Source organism: Equus quagga, chromosome 2, assembly GCF_021613505.1.
Source record: "Equus quagga isolate Etosha38 chromosome 2, UCLA_HA_Equagga_1.0, whole genome shotgun sequence".
In the NCBI taxonomy this organism is placed as follows: Eukaryota; Metazoa; Chordata; class Mammalia; order Perissodactyla; family Equidae; genus Equus; species Equus quagga.
Genome location: NC_060268.1, coordinates 155,296,559 through 155,313,658, shown reverse-complemented (window position 1 = coordinate 155,313,658; position 17,100 = coordinate 155,296,559). Strand labels below are relative to the sequence as shown.

General features: G+C 42.9%; 1 protein-coding gene across 1 annotated transcript in view; it reads left to right on the top strand.

Annotated features, from left to right (window-relative positions):
- Positions 1-17,100, top strand: part of DNMBP (dynamin binding protein) — a 73,557-nt gene that overhangs the window by 44,770 nt on the left and 11,687 nt on the right. The window contains exons 5-11 of the mRNA XM_046654591.1: positions 4,049-4,242; positions 5,082-5,181; positions 10,261-10,408; positions 10,988-11,005; positions 11,357-11,556; positions 13,305-13,435; positions 14,662-14,766. Of these exons, the coding sequence (XP_046510547.1) occupies positions 4,049-4,242; positions 5,082-5,181; positions 10,261-10,408; positions 10,988-11,005; positions 11,357-11,556; positions 13,305-13,435; positions 14,662-14,766 (896 nt within the window). The remainder of the gene's footprint in view (positions 1-4,048; positions 4,243-5,081; positions 5,182-10,260; positions 10,409-10,987; positions 11,006-11,356; positions 11,557-13,304; positions 13,436-14,661; positions 14,767-17,100) is intronic.

Genomic DNA, 17,100 nt, shown 5'->3' with positions numbered 1-17,100 from the left:
GGCCGTCCCAGGGAGCAAGTGGGAGCTGGGCTGAGCATTTTATTGATGGGCTGGTACTGGGCTCCGGCTTCCTCTTCCCCAGATGTTTTTGTTTTCTAGAAAAGTAGAATTGTGTGATAACAGAGCATTTTCTACTTGGTGCGTTTTACCTTAACCTGGCGCCCACGACGTTTTCTGGCCCCTCGTGGGAAAAGGACTAACTTGTGTTATAACTTTAATTCTGTCAGAAACTCTGCAAAGCAGGAATTATTATCCTCATTTTACCGATGAGGAAATTGAGCCCTCGAGGTAAAAATGGACTTTCCCCGGGGCTCGCCAGCTAAAGAGTGGGGGATCCGAGGCCCCTCCCTCTGTCTCCGGGGCGGCTGGCTGAGGGTGGGGGCTGCCTGCTCTCACTGAGTTGTCCCGGACACTGAAATCATAGATGAGACTTTCTTTGTTGGACTGTATTTGGAATAATGGAAAAACAGTTTTACACTTGGTGTCATTACAGCCAGATATTTCTAGTTTGACTTAATCTCTGAGTATTAATTAATTTGTGCATGAGCCTGAAGGTCACCTGCATTTTCAGAAATTCCTAGGATTTTGTTAAAATTGCAGATACCTGGGTGTTACCCAGATTTGCTGAATCAGAATCTCAGGGGTGGTGCCCAGGAAACTGCAAGTTAGTGAAAACACCCCGCAGGGGTTTTTAATCACGCTCTACTGTTTTGGTTTTGTTTTTTTAAGTTAATAAAGATTATAAATCCACTGTAGAAAAAAGGCATGCTGATAGTTATTTCTTTTTCTCTCTTCTAATATAACTAAAAGTCCAATTGAATCTCTTAATGTAGGTTGCTGGCTTCTGATTGATGAGCGTTTGGTGGTATTTTATGATCTTAACTATTATAATTAATAGAACTTTGATTCCCAGGAGAGAACCATTTCCAGGAAGTTTTTAAGATTTGAAGCAGATAAGCCCCTGATGTTTTCTGGTTGAGATTCCAGGCCAGGGAGGCACATGGTGCAGGATTCAGCGCATGGGCTTGGGGCTAAGTGCACTTAGATTCAAGTTCCAGAGCTGCCATTTACTCTCTACATGACCTGGGGCAAGTTGGGCAGCCTCTCAAAGCCTAGGTTTTATTATCTATTAAGTGGGAGTAATAATACTACTTCAGAGTTTTGGTGTGAATATTAAATGAGTTCAGGGACATAATACGTAGTGCCTGGCACGTGGTAGGAATTCGGTAAATGTTCTCCCTTTCCAGAGCTTTTTAGTCCTGTATGAAAAATGAGTTTCTCTTCTCAACTTGCCACTTATGAAACCATGTTTGGAACTGAGATTTGATGGCTTTGCAATGGCAGAGAAAATTTAAAACAAGGCCGTTGAAAATAAATCTTACATACGCTACAGTTAATTTAGAATCATAATTTAACACTGATGAAATAAAAGTTATGCTTGAAATTTTGTGATTCATTCTATGAAAAAAAGTTCAAGAAAGATATTTTTCCCTTATGTCTTTTTAATTTTTATTTTGAATAATATCACATTTACAGGAAATTGCCATTGTACAAAGATCCTCCTGTATATCCTTTATTCAAATGCACCAGTATTTAACTTCTTGCCGTGTTTTTGTTTGCATTCTCTCTCTGTATGTGTATGCACGTAGACACACACGCGGTTGTTACTTTCTGAACTATTCGAGAGCAGTTTGCATGTGGCATGCCCCTCAGTAAGCTTCAGGGTGTATTTTATATTGAACATGGATATTCTCATACATGGCCACAATAGATTTGCCATTTCAGGACATTTTAAATTGATTTAATCGTTTATCTAACGTATAGTCTATATTCCAGTTTCATCAGTTGTAGTAGTAGTGGCCTTTGGAGCAATTCTTTTCGCCAGGTCAGGTTCCAGTTCAGACTCACACATTGCATTTTTTTGTCATCTCTTCAGTTATCTTTACTTAGGAACTGTCCCTCAGGCTCCCTTTGTCTTTCATGACATGGCACTTTGTAGGATCCAAATCCTCAATTTAGGTTTGTCTCATATTCCTCAAGATTCATTACAGATGGTTCATTTTGACTAGGATTCTGCATAAGGCATATTGTGTTGTTCCAGACATGGTGTTTGGAAGCACGTGATGTCTGTTTGGCCCTTATTGGTGATGTTAATTTTGATTAGTCGGTCATGGTATTTTCTATTTCTCCACTACATAGTCACTTTTCTATTTTTGTAATTAATAAGTAATTCAAATCTATGCAGATATTCTGATCATCATCAGACCCCACCACCACCACCAGAATCATCCATTGATTGATTGTGGCTGAACCAAATTTTATTCTGATGATTGCAAAATATTGATGTTCTGATTCCATTTTTTTGTAATATTTATTAGTTGACATTCTATTATAAGAAAGAGCTTTCTCTTCTTCCCCATTTATTTGTGGACTTAGATATTATCAACATGAGCTCATGGATTCTCATTTTATTCAATGGATTAGAATCCATTGCTGTGCTTATTTATTTTGATACTCAGATTGCAGCAGATTTGGCCAATGCAAGCCCCTTCAGCCCTGCTCTGTGCCATTTTACATGGCCCATCGTTTTCTTGAGCACTTCCTTTCTGCCGTGAGATGTTTCAGGCTCATCCATACCTTCCCTGCCCCGGGCCTAGAATTAGCCATTTCTCCAAAGAACTCTGATTCCTTTTAGTGGAGAATGGTTTTTAGCAACCAGAATCTGAGTTGCACTTTTTAAACACTGCAATTCCTAAATTCTAGAAGGGTCAGCGGGGAGATTTTTGGAGACTAAAATCTGCTGTGAAAGCTCTACTTTTCCTTAAGTCATTTGAACACTTGTGTTTTTGCTTCTTAGATCTGGGTAAAAATATTCTTGTAATCATACTCGGACTTACTAGTATATTTACTCACCAAATATGTAGTTTTCTTAAAGTGGCTCTTAAGGAATTTGAAATAAACAGCAGAGAGCCAGCCCTGATCACCTAGCGGTTAAGTTCGGTGTGCTCTGCTTTGGTGGCCGGGATTCGGTTCCCGGGCGTGGAACCTCACCACTCAGCTGTCAGAAGTCACGCTGTGGCAGCGGTTCACACAGAAGAACCAGAAGAACTTACAATTACACAACTATGTACTGGGGCCTTGGGGGCGAAAAAGCAGAAAAAAGGAGGGAGATTGGCAACAGATGTTAGCTTAGGGTGCATCTTTCCTTGCAAAAAGAAAAGAATGAAATAGAAGAGATTGCCTCACTCTTGAAATTTTTTCAGTTGTTTATTTTCATATTTAATATTCATTGTAAATGAACAAATCCCATGCCATCTTTATAAATAAGTCTCAGCAAATGAGTCTAAGTAACAGGTAATTGTAAAAGCTGATCACAAGATAGATATTTGTTTTTGTTTATAGTTCATTTCTATCTACTAGGACATCTGAAGTAACAAAACCTGCTTGTGAGTCTTTGTTTTGATAGGGAGAATCTAAACAATTTTTATATGATTCACTATATACTAATATTAATCCACCGTCACAGACTGGACTATGGTGGGCCCTAAAGTCACCCAGGTTGCAGACAGATGATTCCTACCTAATATTGTCTTCCCTTGACTTAGCACTGTTGTGTTCCCCATAATATTCTTTTTCTTGTGCAGCATCAGTGTTGTTAACTTCCACCTTGCTATTTCTGCTGCGGAGATCATGGAATGGGTTTTGTACCTGATTAAGTGTAAGCAAATCTGTATAAGACCAGAACCTCTTTCAACCTCGTTCACAAGGAGCTTGTGGACGCTGATTTGTCCCCAGAGAACGGGCCAGTGACTCCTTTTTGGGACAAATTCTGAGAAATGCTGTCACACGGGTGGGAGCTCTCTCTGAGGGATGGCTTTCTAAGCTCCCTTTCTGTTTGTGATTAGAGCTGATGGGGGGGTCAGGTTTCCTGATGGTTGACAACAGTGAGACCTTTGGTTCTCAAGGAATGTGTTCTTTTCAGCTCAAACTGTTGAAGAGTCCTGCTTTCACACCCGGCACTGCTGACCACTTCTCTTTTCCCTTCTAGAAATGACGCTCCTCTCCTCCCAGTCTTCATCGCCGGTGGCCCCTTCTGGGTCTGTGTCCACTGAAAACCCCGAGCAGAGGATGCTGGAGAAGAGAGCCAAGGTGGCAGAAGAACTTCTTCAGACGGAGAGGGACTACATTCGGGATCTGGAGATGTGTATTGAGCGCATCATGGTGCCCCTGCAGCAGGCCCAGGTCGGAGCCGTGGGGGAACCTTAGCTTTACCTTGAATGCGGTCCTCCAAGCCTGAAGTGTCAGGAAACGGGAGCGTTTACCACAAAGATTCATTGGGTTTGAAATAAAGGCTGTGACTGCTGCTCTTAATTCAAGGGTGTCATCACCTTAAGCCTTCAGCATCCTGTCACTTGTCAACTCCACTGTTAATTCGCCAGACTTAGTGCAATAACTCCCAGGACTTGCCTGTTTCTGTGGCTCCTGAAAACCATTCCAGGGAATCTGGATTGTCACTTTACTGGGAAGTCTGTGCAATAATATAATGAAGTCTGGGGATGACAGGTTACCTGGCTCTAGCGCCTGATTATGCCGTTTTTCGGGAAACCCTTACTAACGTGTGTGTGTCCTCTTCTACACATGTGTATGGAACATGGTACTTTTCTAGATGCTGGAGACAGGAAAAAAGGTTAACAGTATCTGGAGATTTGCAGTCCTTATTGCTTGTTACTTGACCTCCTGGGCTGGGCTTGGAGCGGTCACTCCCAAGAACCGCAGTAGGAAGTGGACGGTGCCAACGGAATTGGGGTACTGGGTGGGAATTGTATCCCAGTATAATTATAGACCAAACTGGTCCCACAGTCATGTCACTCAGGTAGTGGGGGAGCAGAGAGTAGTTGCATCAAGGTCAAAGGGTTGCACTAAAGAAAATGTTGAACATTTCTGTTCTGGAAGTTTTGTGAGAGTGAGAGAAGATGACTTTGAGCAATTATGGTACCAACCTTGAAGAGATGTTGGGAATATGAATGATATGCCGTCAATTTCATTTCCATCCATCTTTATGTTTTGTTTCCCTTTCTCAGGTACCAAACATTGATTTCGAAGGACTTTTTGGAAATATGCAGATGGTGATTAAAGTCTCAAAGCAGTTACTGTCCGATCTGGAAGTCAGCGATGCTGTAGGTATGAGCTCTGGCCATTGTTTCAGAAGCAGCTCTCTCTCTCTTTTTTTTTTTAACTTCACGGGAGGGGGCAGAAGGGCTTGCTGGTGGTGAGTATTTATGCTGGGAAAATGCAGTTTCAGTTACCTGGTTCAGAGCCCTACCTCTTCTTTTGTCTACAGCCTACTTTGAGGCAATAGAGGATGTTAGCAATAGAAGAAATTTTAGATGACACATAGTACAATGTTTTTCAGGCTGACAGTTGCAGCCCATTAGAGGGTCATGAGATCCGTTTAATGGGTCGCATCTAGTATATATTTTTTCAATAAAACAGAAAAAACCAGAATGTACTGTAAATAATAACTACAGTTTTTTTAAACTTTTCTTTCAATTCTCAGTACAGTCATGTGCCACATAAGGATGTTTCTGTCAGTGACACACTGCATATATGATGGTGGTCCCATAAGATTAGAACCGTATAGCCTAGGTATGTAATGGGCTGTACCATCTAGGTTTGTGTAAGTGCACTCTATGATGTCTGCACAATGACAAAATTGCCTAACTGTACATTTTTCAGAACGTATCCCTGTCGTTAAGTGACGCGTGACTATATATATATATATATATATATATATATATACTGAGTCATGATTTAAAATGTATTTGTTGGGGCCGGCCCCGTGGCCGAGTGGTTGAAGTTCTGTGTACTCCGCTTTGGTGGCCTCGGTTTGCGGGTTCAGGTCCTGGGTGCGGACCTCCTCCAGTCATCAGCCATGCTGTGGAGGCATCTCATGTACAAAGTAGAGGAAGATCGGCACAGATGATAGCTCAGGGCTAATCTTACACAAGCACAAACACACACACAGATGTATTCATGTGGGTCATTGTCAAAAATATTTGAACAACAATCATCCATTTCTTATAAACAAGGGAACTGTGTTATCTATTGCTATGTAACAAACTGCACTAAAACAGTATCTTAAAACAAGAAACATGTATTATATCACAGTTTCTGTGACTCAGGAGTCTGGGATTGGCTTAGCTAGGTGATTCTGGCTCAGGGTCTCATGAGATTAGAGTCAAGCTGTGGTCTGGGCTGCCGTCCTCTGAGGCTCAAGGATCTACTTCAGAAAACTCACTCAGTTCTTCAGGCCCCAGCTCCTTGCCGTGTGAGCTTCCCTATGGGGTGTCCCCATGACATGGCATCTGGCTTTCCCCAGAGAGAGTGATCCAAGACAGAGAAAGTTCAAGATGGGAGCCTTGTCTTCTATAACCTGATCTTGGGTGTGACATACCATCACTTCTACCATATTCTGTTGGTCGTACAGACCAACTCTGGTACCATGTGGGTGGAGACATCCTATCATTTTGCTATTAAAATGGGATCCTAGTCACAAGATGCTACCACAGTTCTAGCCATCCCACTACACACATGAAAACATCCAGCAGAAGGAAAAGTGACCCTGTGTCATTTAAATGTGAGCAAACCTTTTCCAGTGCTCCCCCAGTAGATTTCTCTTTATTTCTCATGGGCCAGAACTGGGTCATGTGCAGACACTTGAACTGATCACTAGAAATGGGAATGGGATCATGCTATTGGCTTAGACCAGGCAGTATTTACCTGCCTCACCTGGGAGAGAAATGGACACAGGAACAGAATCAGGCTCTGCCCTCCTGAAGGAAGGGGGCTTTGGGGTTTTGGCCGAAAGTGCAACATGCTAATGTTTCTTGAGTGTTTATTATACACCACACACCCTTTCAAATTGTGTCCAGCTTGATCTCAGTTGTTCCTCCTACAACCCTATGACGTTTTGGTGCTATTAATCTTACTTTACAGATGAGGAAACTGAGACTTACAGGGGGAAAGTAATTTGCCCAGCGGTCACAAGGCTAGTGATTGATGGGACTGACAGTCAGACTCAGGTCTCTCTGTCGTCTGTGTTCATGCTGTTAACCTCTATACAGAATAGCTGTCTGTCTCGCACTTGATGGGATGGTACAAGAAGCCGAAGCCTGGGTCCTGCTCTCAGTTTGACTGGGGAGGTCCAAGGTCGGGGAGATGGAGGGAGGCCAAGCACACATTGATTGACTACAAGGAAGCCATGGTGGCCCTATTTTAATAGAATGATAAAGCATAAAAGCCAATTTATAAGATTTTATGAGGCATTCAAAACAAGTATCTGTAGGTCATGTATTTGAATTATGAAAAACTTGAGAGAAATTGGTTGGTATCTGAAAGGGATTAATTATTAAACAATTAGTCATTTTTTCTTTCAATTTTTTTTATTACCTGTATATTATGGCAATAAAATAGGAAATTTAAACAAAATATCCATAACTTCACCCCCACCAGATATCAGCTGTTTATTTTTTCTTTGTCCCTTCCACTTCTTGTCCCAAGACAAAGAAGGAATTAAGTAGCAGCTTGAGATGTGTTGAGGATACGCAGAGGAGAGTGGAGGAGAAGTCTAGGAGCCGGAAGGCTCAGGACCTAGGCAGGAGGACTAGCTTTACGAAGGAGGGACAACACGCAGTGGCCATGATGAGCGTGACGTGAAGCCGAGATTGGGTGAGAGCCCTTTGCTGGGGCAGCTTCTGTCCTGGTCACCCAGGAGGCAAGAGAGTGCATTTAATGGGGAATTGATAGAGGGGAGATTTTGGACATCTGATAAGGGAAGGTTCTGAGAGGGCAGGGAAGGCAGATTAAAGCTTTGTTGAGCTACCAGCAGAGGGCTGATGGACGTGAATTGCATATGCAGTTATTTATTTTGGTTAAGTTTAGTTTATTTTAATACGTTTTAAATTTATTTTTAATGCATTCACATGGTACACAATTAGGTGCAAAACTGTCCAGTGGAAAATCTCCTACCTGTTATCTAGCCACCCTGCTCTTTTCAACCAGAAGCAACCAATGTTACTAGTTTTTTTATATCTCCTTTCAGAGAGTTTATCATACATTAGTAATTACGTATATATTTTCTCTACTGTGCTGCCCCACCCCCATTTTTTTAATCACACAAATGGCATAATTCCAACTGCACTAAGCATTTTTTCCCTCTCAACAGTGCGCCTTCCAAGCAGTGTCTGTGACCCAGGAATAGAAATGGAAAAAGTGTACAGTGACGAGGATAACTCAGCAAAACTCAGAGTAATCTAGAGTTCTGGAGAAAGCAGCATTGAATTAACTAGTCCTTCTGGAGAAGGATTCTAGTACAGCCAGGACGGGTCTGGTGGGGAAGGAAAGAATGGTAGGTGTTAGAGCTTGAGTGAGTTAGAGATGAGGTTGAGATGAGAAAGACGTACAAGGAGACCGTGGATATGTAGTGACGTATAAGGACTGGCTTTTAAATTATTTTAAACATGTCCCACAGAAAGAAAAATATTTTACCTAATGACCCAGATAGATATGTGTGTATGTCTCTGCTTGCTTTTACTATGTCCATTGTTTTCTGATATTTTCTTTTCTGTTCCATTTTATTTACTCAAAAAAGTGCTGATCATGACCTGTGAAGTAGATTTCCTGACCCGTTTCTGGGTTGTGACCCACAGTTTGAAAGACGCTGGAAATGAGGTGTAGCTTTGCTAGTTTGTAGTTTCTGCGGGATAGTCACCGTCGGGGAGGTTGAAGGGCAGGGAGTGGAGGAATGTGAACAGTCATCATTGTGTTAGCGCAGGTCCTAGGGATGCTGGCGGGGAGTGGGATGCCAAGGAATAAAGTACGAGAAGAAGGCAGGCAAACATCGGATGGTGAAACTAGATAAAGACGTTGGTGGCTCAGGGATTCCAGAGTAGCTCTGAAAGTCAAGGAGGAAGCCAGCCCTGCTGCCACCGCTGTGCCTGCCGGGTGGCAGGAGGAGACAAAAGTGAGCCCGCCAGTGAGACAGGGCAGCACGGGCGTGTGATGTTTATGAAAAAATCAAGTTTCTCTTACGAAAGGAGCTATAATTAAGGAAATACATTTAAGTAGAAACTGATCTGCACGAGCACGGAATTCCACAGGACACAAGGCAGAGGGAGCAGAAGTGACATTGTGGAGAAGAGGGTGGGGCTCCGTGAGGGAGGGACGTCTGCCCAGAGCCGCTGGTGGAAGTAGTTCCAGGGGAAGCAGTAAGGAGGGCCGCCTCAAGAGAGGAGCACACGGGCGAGAGGAGGTGTTCGGTGGAGCAGGACAAGCTGAGGGAAGGAAGGAAGGCCACGGGAAGAGGAGTTTCAACAAGCCGGGAGTCGGCACAACCAGGCAGTGGCTCAAAGTGAAATCGTTCTGTGGAAGTTTGCTGAGGGCTGTTCCTCTGCCTTGCTGGCCGTAGACCAGGGGTCTGGGTAGGTTTCATGGAGTCTGTGAATTTGCATAGAAATTTATTTTCATTAATTTCTAAGTGAAATTTAGCATTTATTTAAGGTATGGTTGTAGGGAAGAAAGCACACAGTGTTAGCAGCACCTGTGATGTTACTGACTGAAGTCACATGCTCGTGTCACATTAGGTTGTTGCAGATGTCTTGACATTTCAGGGACAACGTTACCAGTTTCATATGTCACTCATCATACTGTGTAATTATGGTGATTATTAGATTTATTGTTACGTTTTGCTATTTAGTGCTTTATAAAGAAGTACATATATCACAAATTTGGGGGTTTTATATTATAGATATTTTAATATAACTTCCTTTATAGTCCTATGTATTTGATTTATGCATAAAGGTTGGAAACTGGTGCTGTAGGAGGCTCTCCTCATCCTCGTGGAGATTTTCCTGGGGCTTAGAGAATCGGGGGTCCTTACGGGTTATGAATGCGAAGTGCTTACAAACATCTTACCTGCCTGACTGGAAAGGGATTAGAGGCTGTTTCAGGGATGTGTGTGTGTCTGTATGTATGTGTGTTTTCTGAAAAAGAAATACATGCATGACATGGTTCTCTTAAATTTTGCTTTAAATAAGTACAATTGTAAGCTATTACATGGAAATTTCTTATTAATTTGATGGATAGTGTTATCATTTCTTGTGACAGTTTTTAACTGATACTAAACTTTGGTTATATACCTTACATTTAGGATACTGAGAAGAAAGTCACTAAAGACACTATATGTTTGTGCATATTTCAAAGGACCTGTGTTTCTTGATCACCGGGATGAGCTTGAGGGAACGTACAAGGTTTACTGCCAGAATCACGATGAGGCCATTTCACTGCTGGAAATCTACGAGAAGGACGAGAAGATCCAGAAGCATCTTCAAGAGTCCTTGGCAGATCTTAAGTAGGAGATTTGAGCACTTTACCTCCATCATAGCTCTTTAGTTCTGCCTTTTACAAGTCACTCCCATGTATGTGTCTAGACTTCTTATGACATCTGTTTATCTTATTTTAAACGTAAGTGATGTTTTATTATAGGCCCTGTTATGTAACTTGCCTTTTCCCCATTATATATCTTGAAAATCTTAAGTGGCTTCCTGCTTGTACTTTTATCTATAGATGGGAAGTATGAAATTAGCATGTTCAGGTAAGAAGCAGCCAGGAAGATAGTTTGGTCCAAATAAAGAAGAGTATAGGTGAGATTCATTCAGCTATTGTTGACCATCAGGCGAGACTCTCCTGGTGTCAGGGAGGCAGGTTGTCAGGCTGTAATATGTGTCTAAGTAGATCGAAGTGAAGGTAGGGGCTTCCGAACTGTTTTTAATAGACTAGATATTCATAGACATTCATAATTTCTCTTTTACCCCATGGGACTTTTGTCTGCCCGACTAGTAGGCGTTAGTTGAACTATGTTCTGAGAGGAATGTGAACATCAGCATGTCTCTAATCCGCTGTCCCTTCTTTCCCGCCCGCTGCGCTGTAGGAGCCTGTACAATGAATGGTAAGTTCCCGTGCCACTTGATGCGCAAACTCATTTCTCTATTTCCTCCTCTGTAGACAGAACCCTACAAGTAGACCGTCCTTGCCATGTTTTTCTCCATAGCACTTAGCACAGAGAGGGCACCTGGTCTATTTTTGTTTGTTTACCTCCTGTCTCCTTCCCCCAGGGCAGCTCACTACTAAGCTCCCAGCACCTAGAACAGTGCCTGGCATTAGATACCCGGGAAGTATTTGTTGGAGTGAAACTGGAAACAGGGTGAAAGAACAGAGCTGTATTTAGGAATGACAGATGCTCCCTATAGGCCCCGTATTCTTAATAGTTGACGAAAGGCTGTTTTTCCTTCTCTTATAGGGGATGTACAAATTATATTAACCTGGGCTCCTTCCTCATCAAACCAGTGCAGAGAGTAATGCGTTACCCACTGCTGCTGATGGAGTTGCTGAATTCCACCCCAGAATCCCACCCAGATAAAGTGCCTTTAACCAGTGCAGTCATTGCTGTCAAGGAAATCAATGTTAACATTAACGAGTATAAACGTCGAAAGGACCTGGGTAAGAAACGCGTGCTTGCTGAGAGGGAGGTATGCGCTTGGAAATGAGCTCCTTCAAAGAACTGGTTACTTCCCCAGAGTGGACAAGGCAGAGGGTAGGTAGAGGGCTGGGATGAAGAAACGGTAGTAGAATCAGGGGGAAATGTGACATGAAAAAGCAAAGCAGTAGTGATAATAAAAGCACAGCCATGGAGTATTGGAAATTAGGCGTCTGTGGTAAGGCTTAGAGCAATGAGTCCTTCGCAAGAGCCGTGAAGCCTGACTAGTGACTGGCTGTTCCGGATTGCTCCTTCAAGCACGGGTGGTTGCCTTCCCACCTCACTGCAGGCAGTCCTTTTCAGTCCATGCTGAGATTTGTTTTCTCCACACATCTAGTTAGAGGTTTTACTGTCTCCACTTAAGACTTTTTGTCTTCTTTCAGAAAAGCCAATTTGCCCACATCTCTGGGTCCCCTCGGTCCTGCCCACGCCCAGTGACCTGCCTCTGGTCTGAGCTCCTCTCTCGCCCTCCCGACACTACAGTCAGTTGCCAGACCACCTTGTCTTTGGTTATAATGTAGAACAAACTGAACCATTTCTTGTCCCTTTCATCAATTGCCTCGTCGAGGCTCCAATTTGAGCACTCAGTGAGGTAGCAGGGTGCCTGTGCTAAATTGCTTTATTATTCATCCCCTGTAGATGAGTACCTGTAATACAGCATAACCTCTTTGCCTGTCTCCACGCTTTATCTAAAATCATTTTCTCGGCTTTCACTTCCACCATGCACCCACGTTGAATGTAGCCTTAACTGTGGCTGTGAACGCTCCCTGCCATCCAGCCTGTTGTCTTGGTTCACGTCTCGTAATGTAACGTTGTCTTCATCTCCCACAACAATCAGGTGTGCCTTTTTGCTGCCGCATAACTGTCCCCTTGCTATCCTTCTACTGTTATCTCCAGACTTCTGCAGATTGTTCCTAAAGTATGACACGGTGTTTAATCAGATAACTCCTATATAGCATTTCACCGTATGACACAATTGGATACAAATATCTCATTTGTATGTGAGACCATTTAAGATGGTCTTATAAGGCAAGTACTGTTACCTTATACATTTTATTGGAGAGGAAAATGAGGCTCAGAGAAGTTAAGTGACGTGTTTAAGGCCTCACGTGGGTGAAATGACAGACCCAGGCATTGAACTCAGAGGTTTCCTTGACGTCAAATCTGAGGCTCTTTTTTTTTTTCTTTTTTTTAAAGGTATGCTTTTTGGTGAGGAAGATTGACCCTGAACTAACAACTATTGCCAATCTTCCTCTTTTTTTTTTTCTCCCCAAAGTCCCAGTGCGTAGTTGTATATCCTACTTGTAAGCCCTTCTAGTTCTTCCATGCGGGACGCTGGCACAGCATGGCGTGATGAATGGTGCCATGTCCATGCCCAGGATCTGAACTGGTGAACCCCAGGCTGCCGAAGCAGAGCGCGCAAACTTAACCACTTGGCCAGGGGGCCGGCCCCCTGAGGCTCTTTTCCTCACACCTCTGCTGCTTTTCCTCCTTGTCGGTAACCTTCTCCAGTCTGCGCAGTTCTCTCTCTGCCGTTCTTTGGGTGTTCTGTCTGTCCAGAAATGGTGATTTAGATGGATATTTTGTCTCTACTGTTACAAGCTCATTGGAAACGAGCACTACCTCTGGTCTCGGTTGTTAGCCTCATTTTCGTAGCTCGTTTTGTCATCTATCCGTGCTCAGAAAAGTGCTTACTTGACTCTCTCCCTAGTCCTCAAGTACCGAAAAGGTGATGAAGATAGCCTCATGGAGAAGATTTCCAAGCTGAACATCCACTCCATCATCAAGAAGTCCACCCGGGTCAGCAGTCACCTGAAGCACCTCACTGGCTTTGCCCCGCAGGTGAGGCTCCTGCGCTGCGGGCCCGGCGCGGCCGTGGTGGCCTTCAGGCTCCCCGGGGCAGCCAGCGGGGTGGGGCTGGTGTGGTTCCCCTCTCAGTGGCTCCTCGTGTTGCCAGCTGGTGGGTACAGGACCTGCAGCTCCTGTTTATGTGAATCTACCCACCCAGCCCTCCATCCGGGTTGGTGAGCTGCTTACAGTGTGGACAAGGCAAACCAGGAGGCCAGATTGGTCACTACATGATAGCCATTGTGGTTTTAGGTATCCATACAGAGCTTATGATCTATGTGGGGAGACAAAATTAAAACTGTAGACCTGCTAAGCTAGAAGGGATTGAAGAGATTACTGGAGTTCAACACCATCTGTCACAAATACAGAAATGTGACGTGTAAGAAGTTGAGTGATTTGAAAAGTGGTTTATCGACAGTGCTGAGAGTAGATCTGAGGTCTCCAGACTTCATTCCACTATGTCACGTCTACACAGTACGATTAGTGGAGAGTACCAGCTAAAAAAAGAACCAGTCTCTAGGTTTTGGTGTTTTTTTCTCTGAACGCTGTAGCCTTAAGAAAACGGACTCAGTGAGAATGAGCTTTGTGTCGGTGAGAGATTGAATCTGAGCCTTAAAGAGGCAGGTTTGGCACAGGGAGAGGGGAGGGCATACCAGGCCAAGTAACAGGATGAGCGAAGGCACCGGGGTCAACAACAGTGCGGGCCTGGGAACAGTGAAGGGGGCAGCCTGGCCAGAGCACAGGGTTTCCATCAGGAGCAGAGGCAGTAAGGCAGTAAGGTGTGAAGGCGGGAGGGCCTGTATGTATTTTGCTGATCTTTCAAAGCCACAAAGGGCTGTTTAAATTCAATTCAGTATGATTCAGGGACGTAGCAAAGGTTAAGATTTAAACAAAAGGGGGCCGGGCCTAGTGGCATAGTGGTTAAGTTTGCACACTCCACTTTGGCACCCCAGGATTCAAGGCTTCTGATCTCAGGCTCGGAGCTGCACACCACTCGTCAGTCCACACTGTGGCGGTGTCCCACGTATAGAGCAGAAGAAGATTGGCACAGATGTTAGCTCAGGGGCAATCTTCCTCAGCAAAAAATGAAAATTTGAACAAAAGATATTTTTAAGAAAAGTACTTTTGCCCGTAAGATAGATTGAGGGAGAGTTCAAATCTACTAACAGCACTTGTTTATTTTGTTAGATATAAACAACTTTTTTGTTTCTTTTGACCAGATAAAAGATGAAGCATTTGAAGAAACAGAAAAGAACTTCCGGATGCAAGAAAGATTGATCAAATCTTTTATCCGAGACCTGTCTCTCTACCTCCAGCATATCCGGGTGAGCAAAGACGTCGCTCTAGTTGAGTCACGCGGGGTAATTCTGTCCGCTTTCTGGTTCATCCAGCATATCGTTAATGAGTGTTGAATAATCCAGACTCAGATGACCATTATGCCATGACGTTCTTTTTATTGGGATTCCTACAGGTTATTTAAAAGTTAAATAACATTTAGAAGATCAGCACTGTTATATTAATTTTAAAGTGGCCTCGCTCTTTCCTCCCTCTCTTTTAATCTTCATCACTCTTTTTTTTCCCTGCCACCTTATTTTTTGCTGTCTCCTCTATCCAATAATATAAGAAGCACTTGTCACAGGTCATTTTGTCAAAATCATTTTTTTTTTGTGAGGAAGATTGGCCCTGAGCAATATCTGTGCCAATCGTCCTCCACATTGTATGTGAGACTCTGCCTCTGCATGGCTTGATGAGTGGTATGCGGCCTGCACCCAGGATCAGAACCCACGAACCCCAGGCTGCCGAAGTGGAGAGCATGAACTTAACCACTACTCTACCGGACCAGCCCCTGTCAAAATCATTTTGAAGATCAAATCATAAGAGAGTGGTTCCTGTGGAGGAGTGCTTTCTAATAAGAATATTATTTCCAACTCAGTTAGTTGCTATCCACAAGGCCTCTAAGGACAGTGAACAAGTCAGGAGAGCTGGAGGAGTTCAGGAGACGGGGTGGGCCCAGGTCTTCACTGCCCCGGGCCATGTTTCCTTCATGAAGTCACAACCAGGACTGATCTCCTTTCTGGTCATGTCTGTGATTTCTCTCTTGAGTGATAGGAGGGGGTTTAAGATTACCTCACACATCATGATCTCATCCTATGAAACAAAAAATAATATCTTTAGAAGAGATCCTTTGCTTTTTAAAAAATCATTTATTTTTATTGTTATTTTTTTTATCTAAGTAAAATGGTACAAAATTCAAAAGGTGCCAAAGGGATAAGTAAAAATAATTGTTCCTCTTACTCCTGTCTCCTGGTCATCTGAAGAGGCAGTCACCATTGATCAGAATCTTCTCTCCTATCAGAGAGGTGTGTGTGTGTGTGTGTGTGTGTGTGTGTGTGTGTGTGTGTGTGTGTGAGAGAGAGAGAGAGAGAGAGAGAGTGTGAGATACACTGCTGAGCATCTTGGGTTTTGCACTTAGTAGCATTTTGGAAGTCATTCCTTACGTGCATGCACACAGCTGCCATGTTCTTTTTTACAACTGCACAGTATTTAACTTTATGGATACGCCATAATATATCTAATTCCCTGTTGATGGACATTTAATTGTTTATAGTTGCAAAAGATTAGAAACATTGGCACAAGGAATATCCATGTAGATACATCATTTTCTCATCTATGTGAGGATATCTGAAGGCCAGAGTACTGGATTTTCTGAACCAAATCATGTGAAAGTGTAAATTTTGATAGATGTTAAATTTCATAGATGTCCTACTGGTGAAAACTCCCATGAGCAGCGTATGGAGTGAGTTCCCCGTCCCTTGCTCACACAGTGTTATCAAAATCAAGATGTCTTATCTTTGTCTGCAAGATAGGTAAAAAATGCTCTTTAGTATGGTTTAAATTTGCGTTTCTTATATTATGAAGGAAGTTGAGGATATTTTCATGTGTTTAAGTCATTACATTTCTTTTTCTGTGAGTTTTCTATATTTTGGGCACTTATTTATTGATTCGTTGGTCTTTTTCTTATTGATTTGTGGTACCTCTGTAACTGTTGGAGACAATAGCCCTTTGTCTGAGATGAAGGTTTACAAATATCCCACTCACCCACCCCTAGTTTGTTGACTTTTGAGTTTGCTTAAAATGTTTTTTCATGTAGAAAAGTTTTATTTTTGTGTAGTCTAATTGAACTTTTCTCTTATAGCTTCTTAGTTCTGTGTCATACTTTAAAAGGTCTTATCTATTCCAAGATAATAAAATAAATATCTCCCATGTTTCAATACATTTCTTTTTAAAGATTTTATTTTTCCTTTTTTCTCCCCAAAGCCCCCCGGTACATAGTTGCATGTTTTAGCTGTGGGTCCTTCTAGTTGTGGCATGTGGGATGCCGCCTCAGCGTGGCTTGACGAGTGTTGCCATGTCCGTGCCCAGGATCTGAACCAGCGAAACCCTGGGCTGCTGCAGCAGAGCACGTGAACTCAACCACTTGGCCACGGGGCTGGCCTCTCAATACTTTTATAGTTTCAGTTTTTTTAATGTTAAAGTTGTTGATCTAGGTGGAATTTACTTTAATATATAAAGTTTGAGGTGTGGATCCAACTTTTTTTTTTCCCCCAACCAGTTATCCAGTTGTCATCATCATCTATTGAGTAGTCCCCACTAATTTG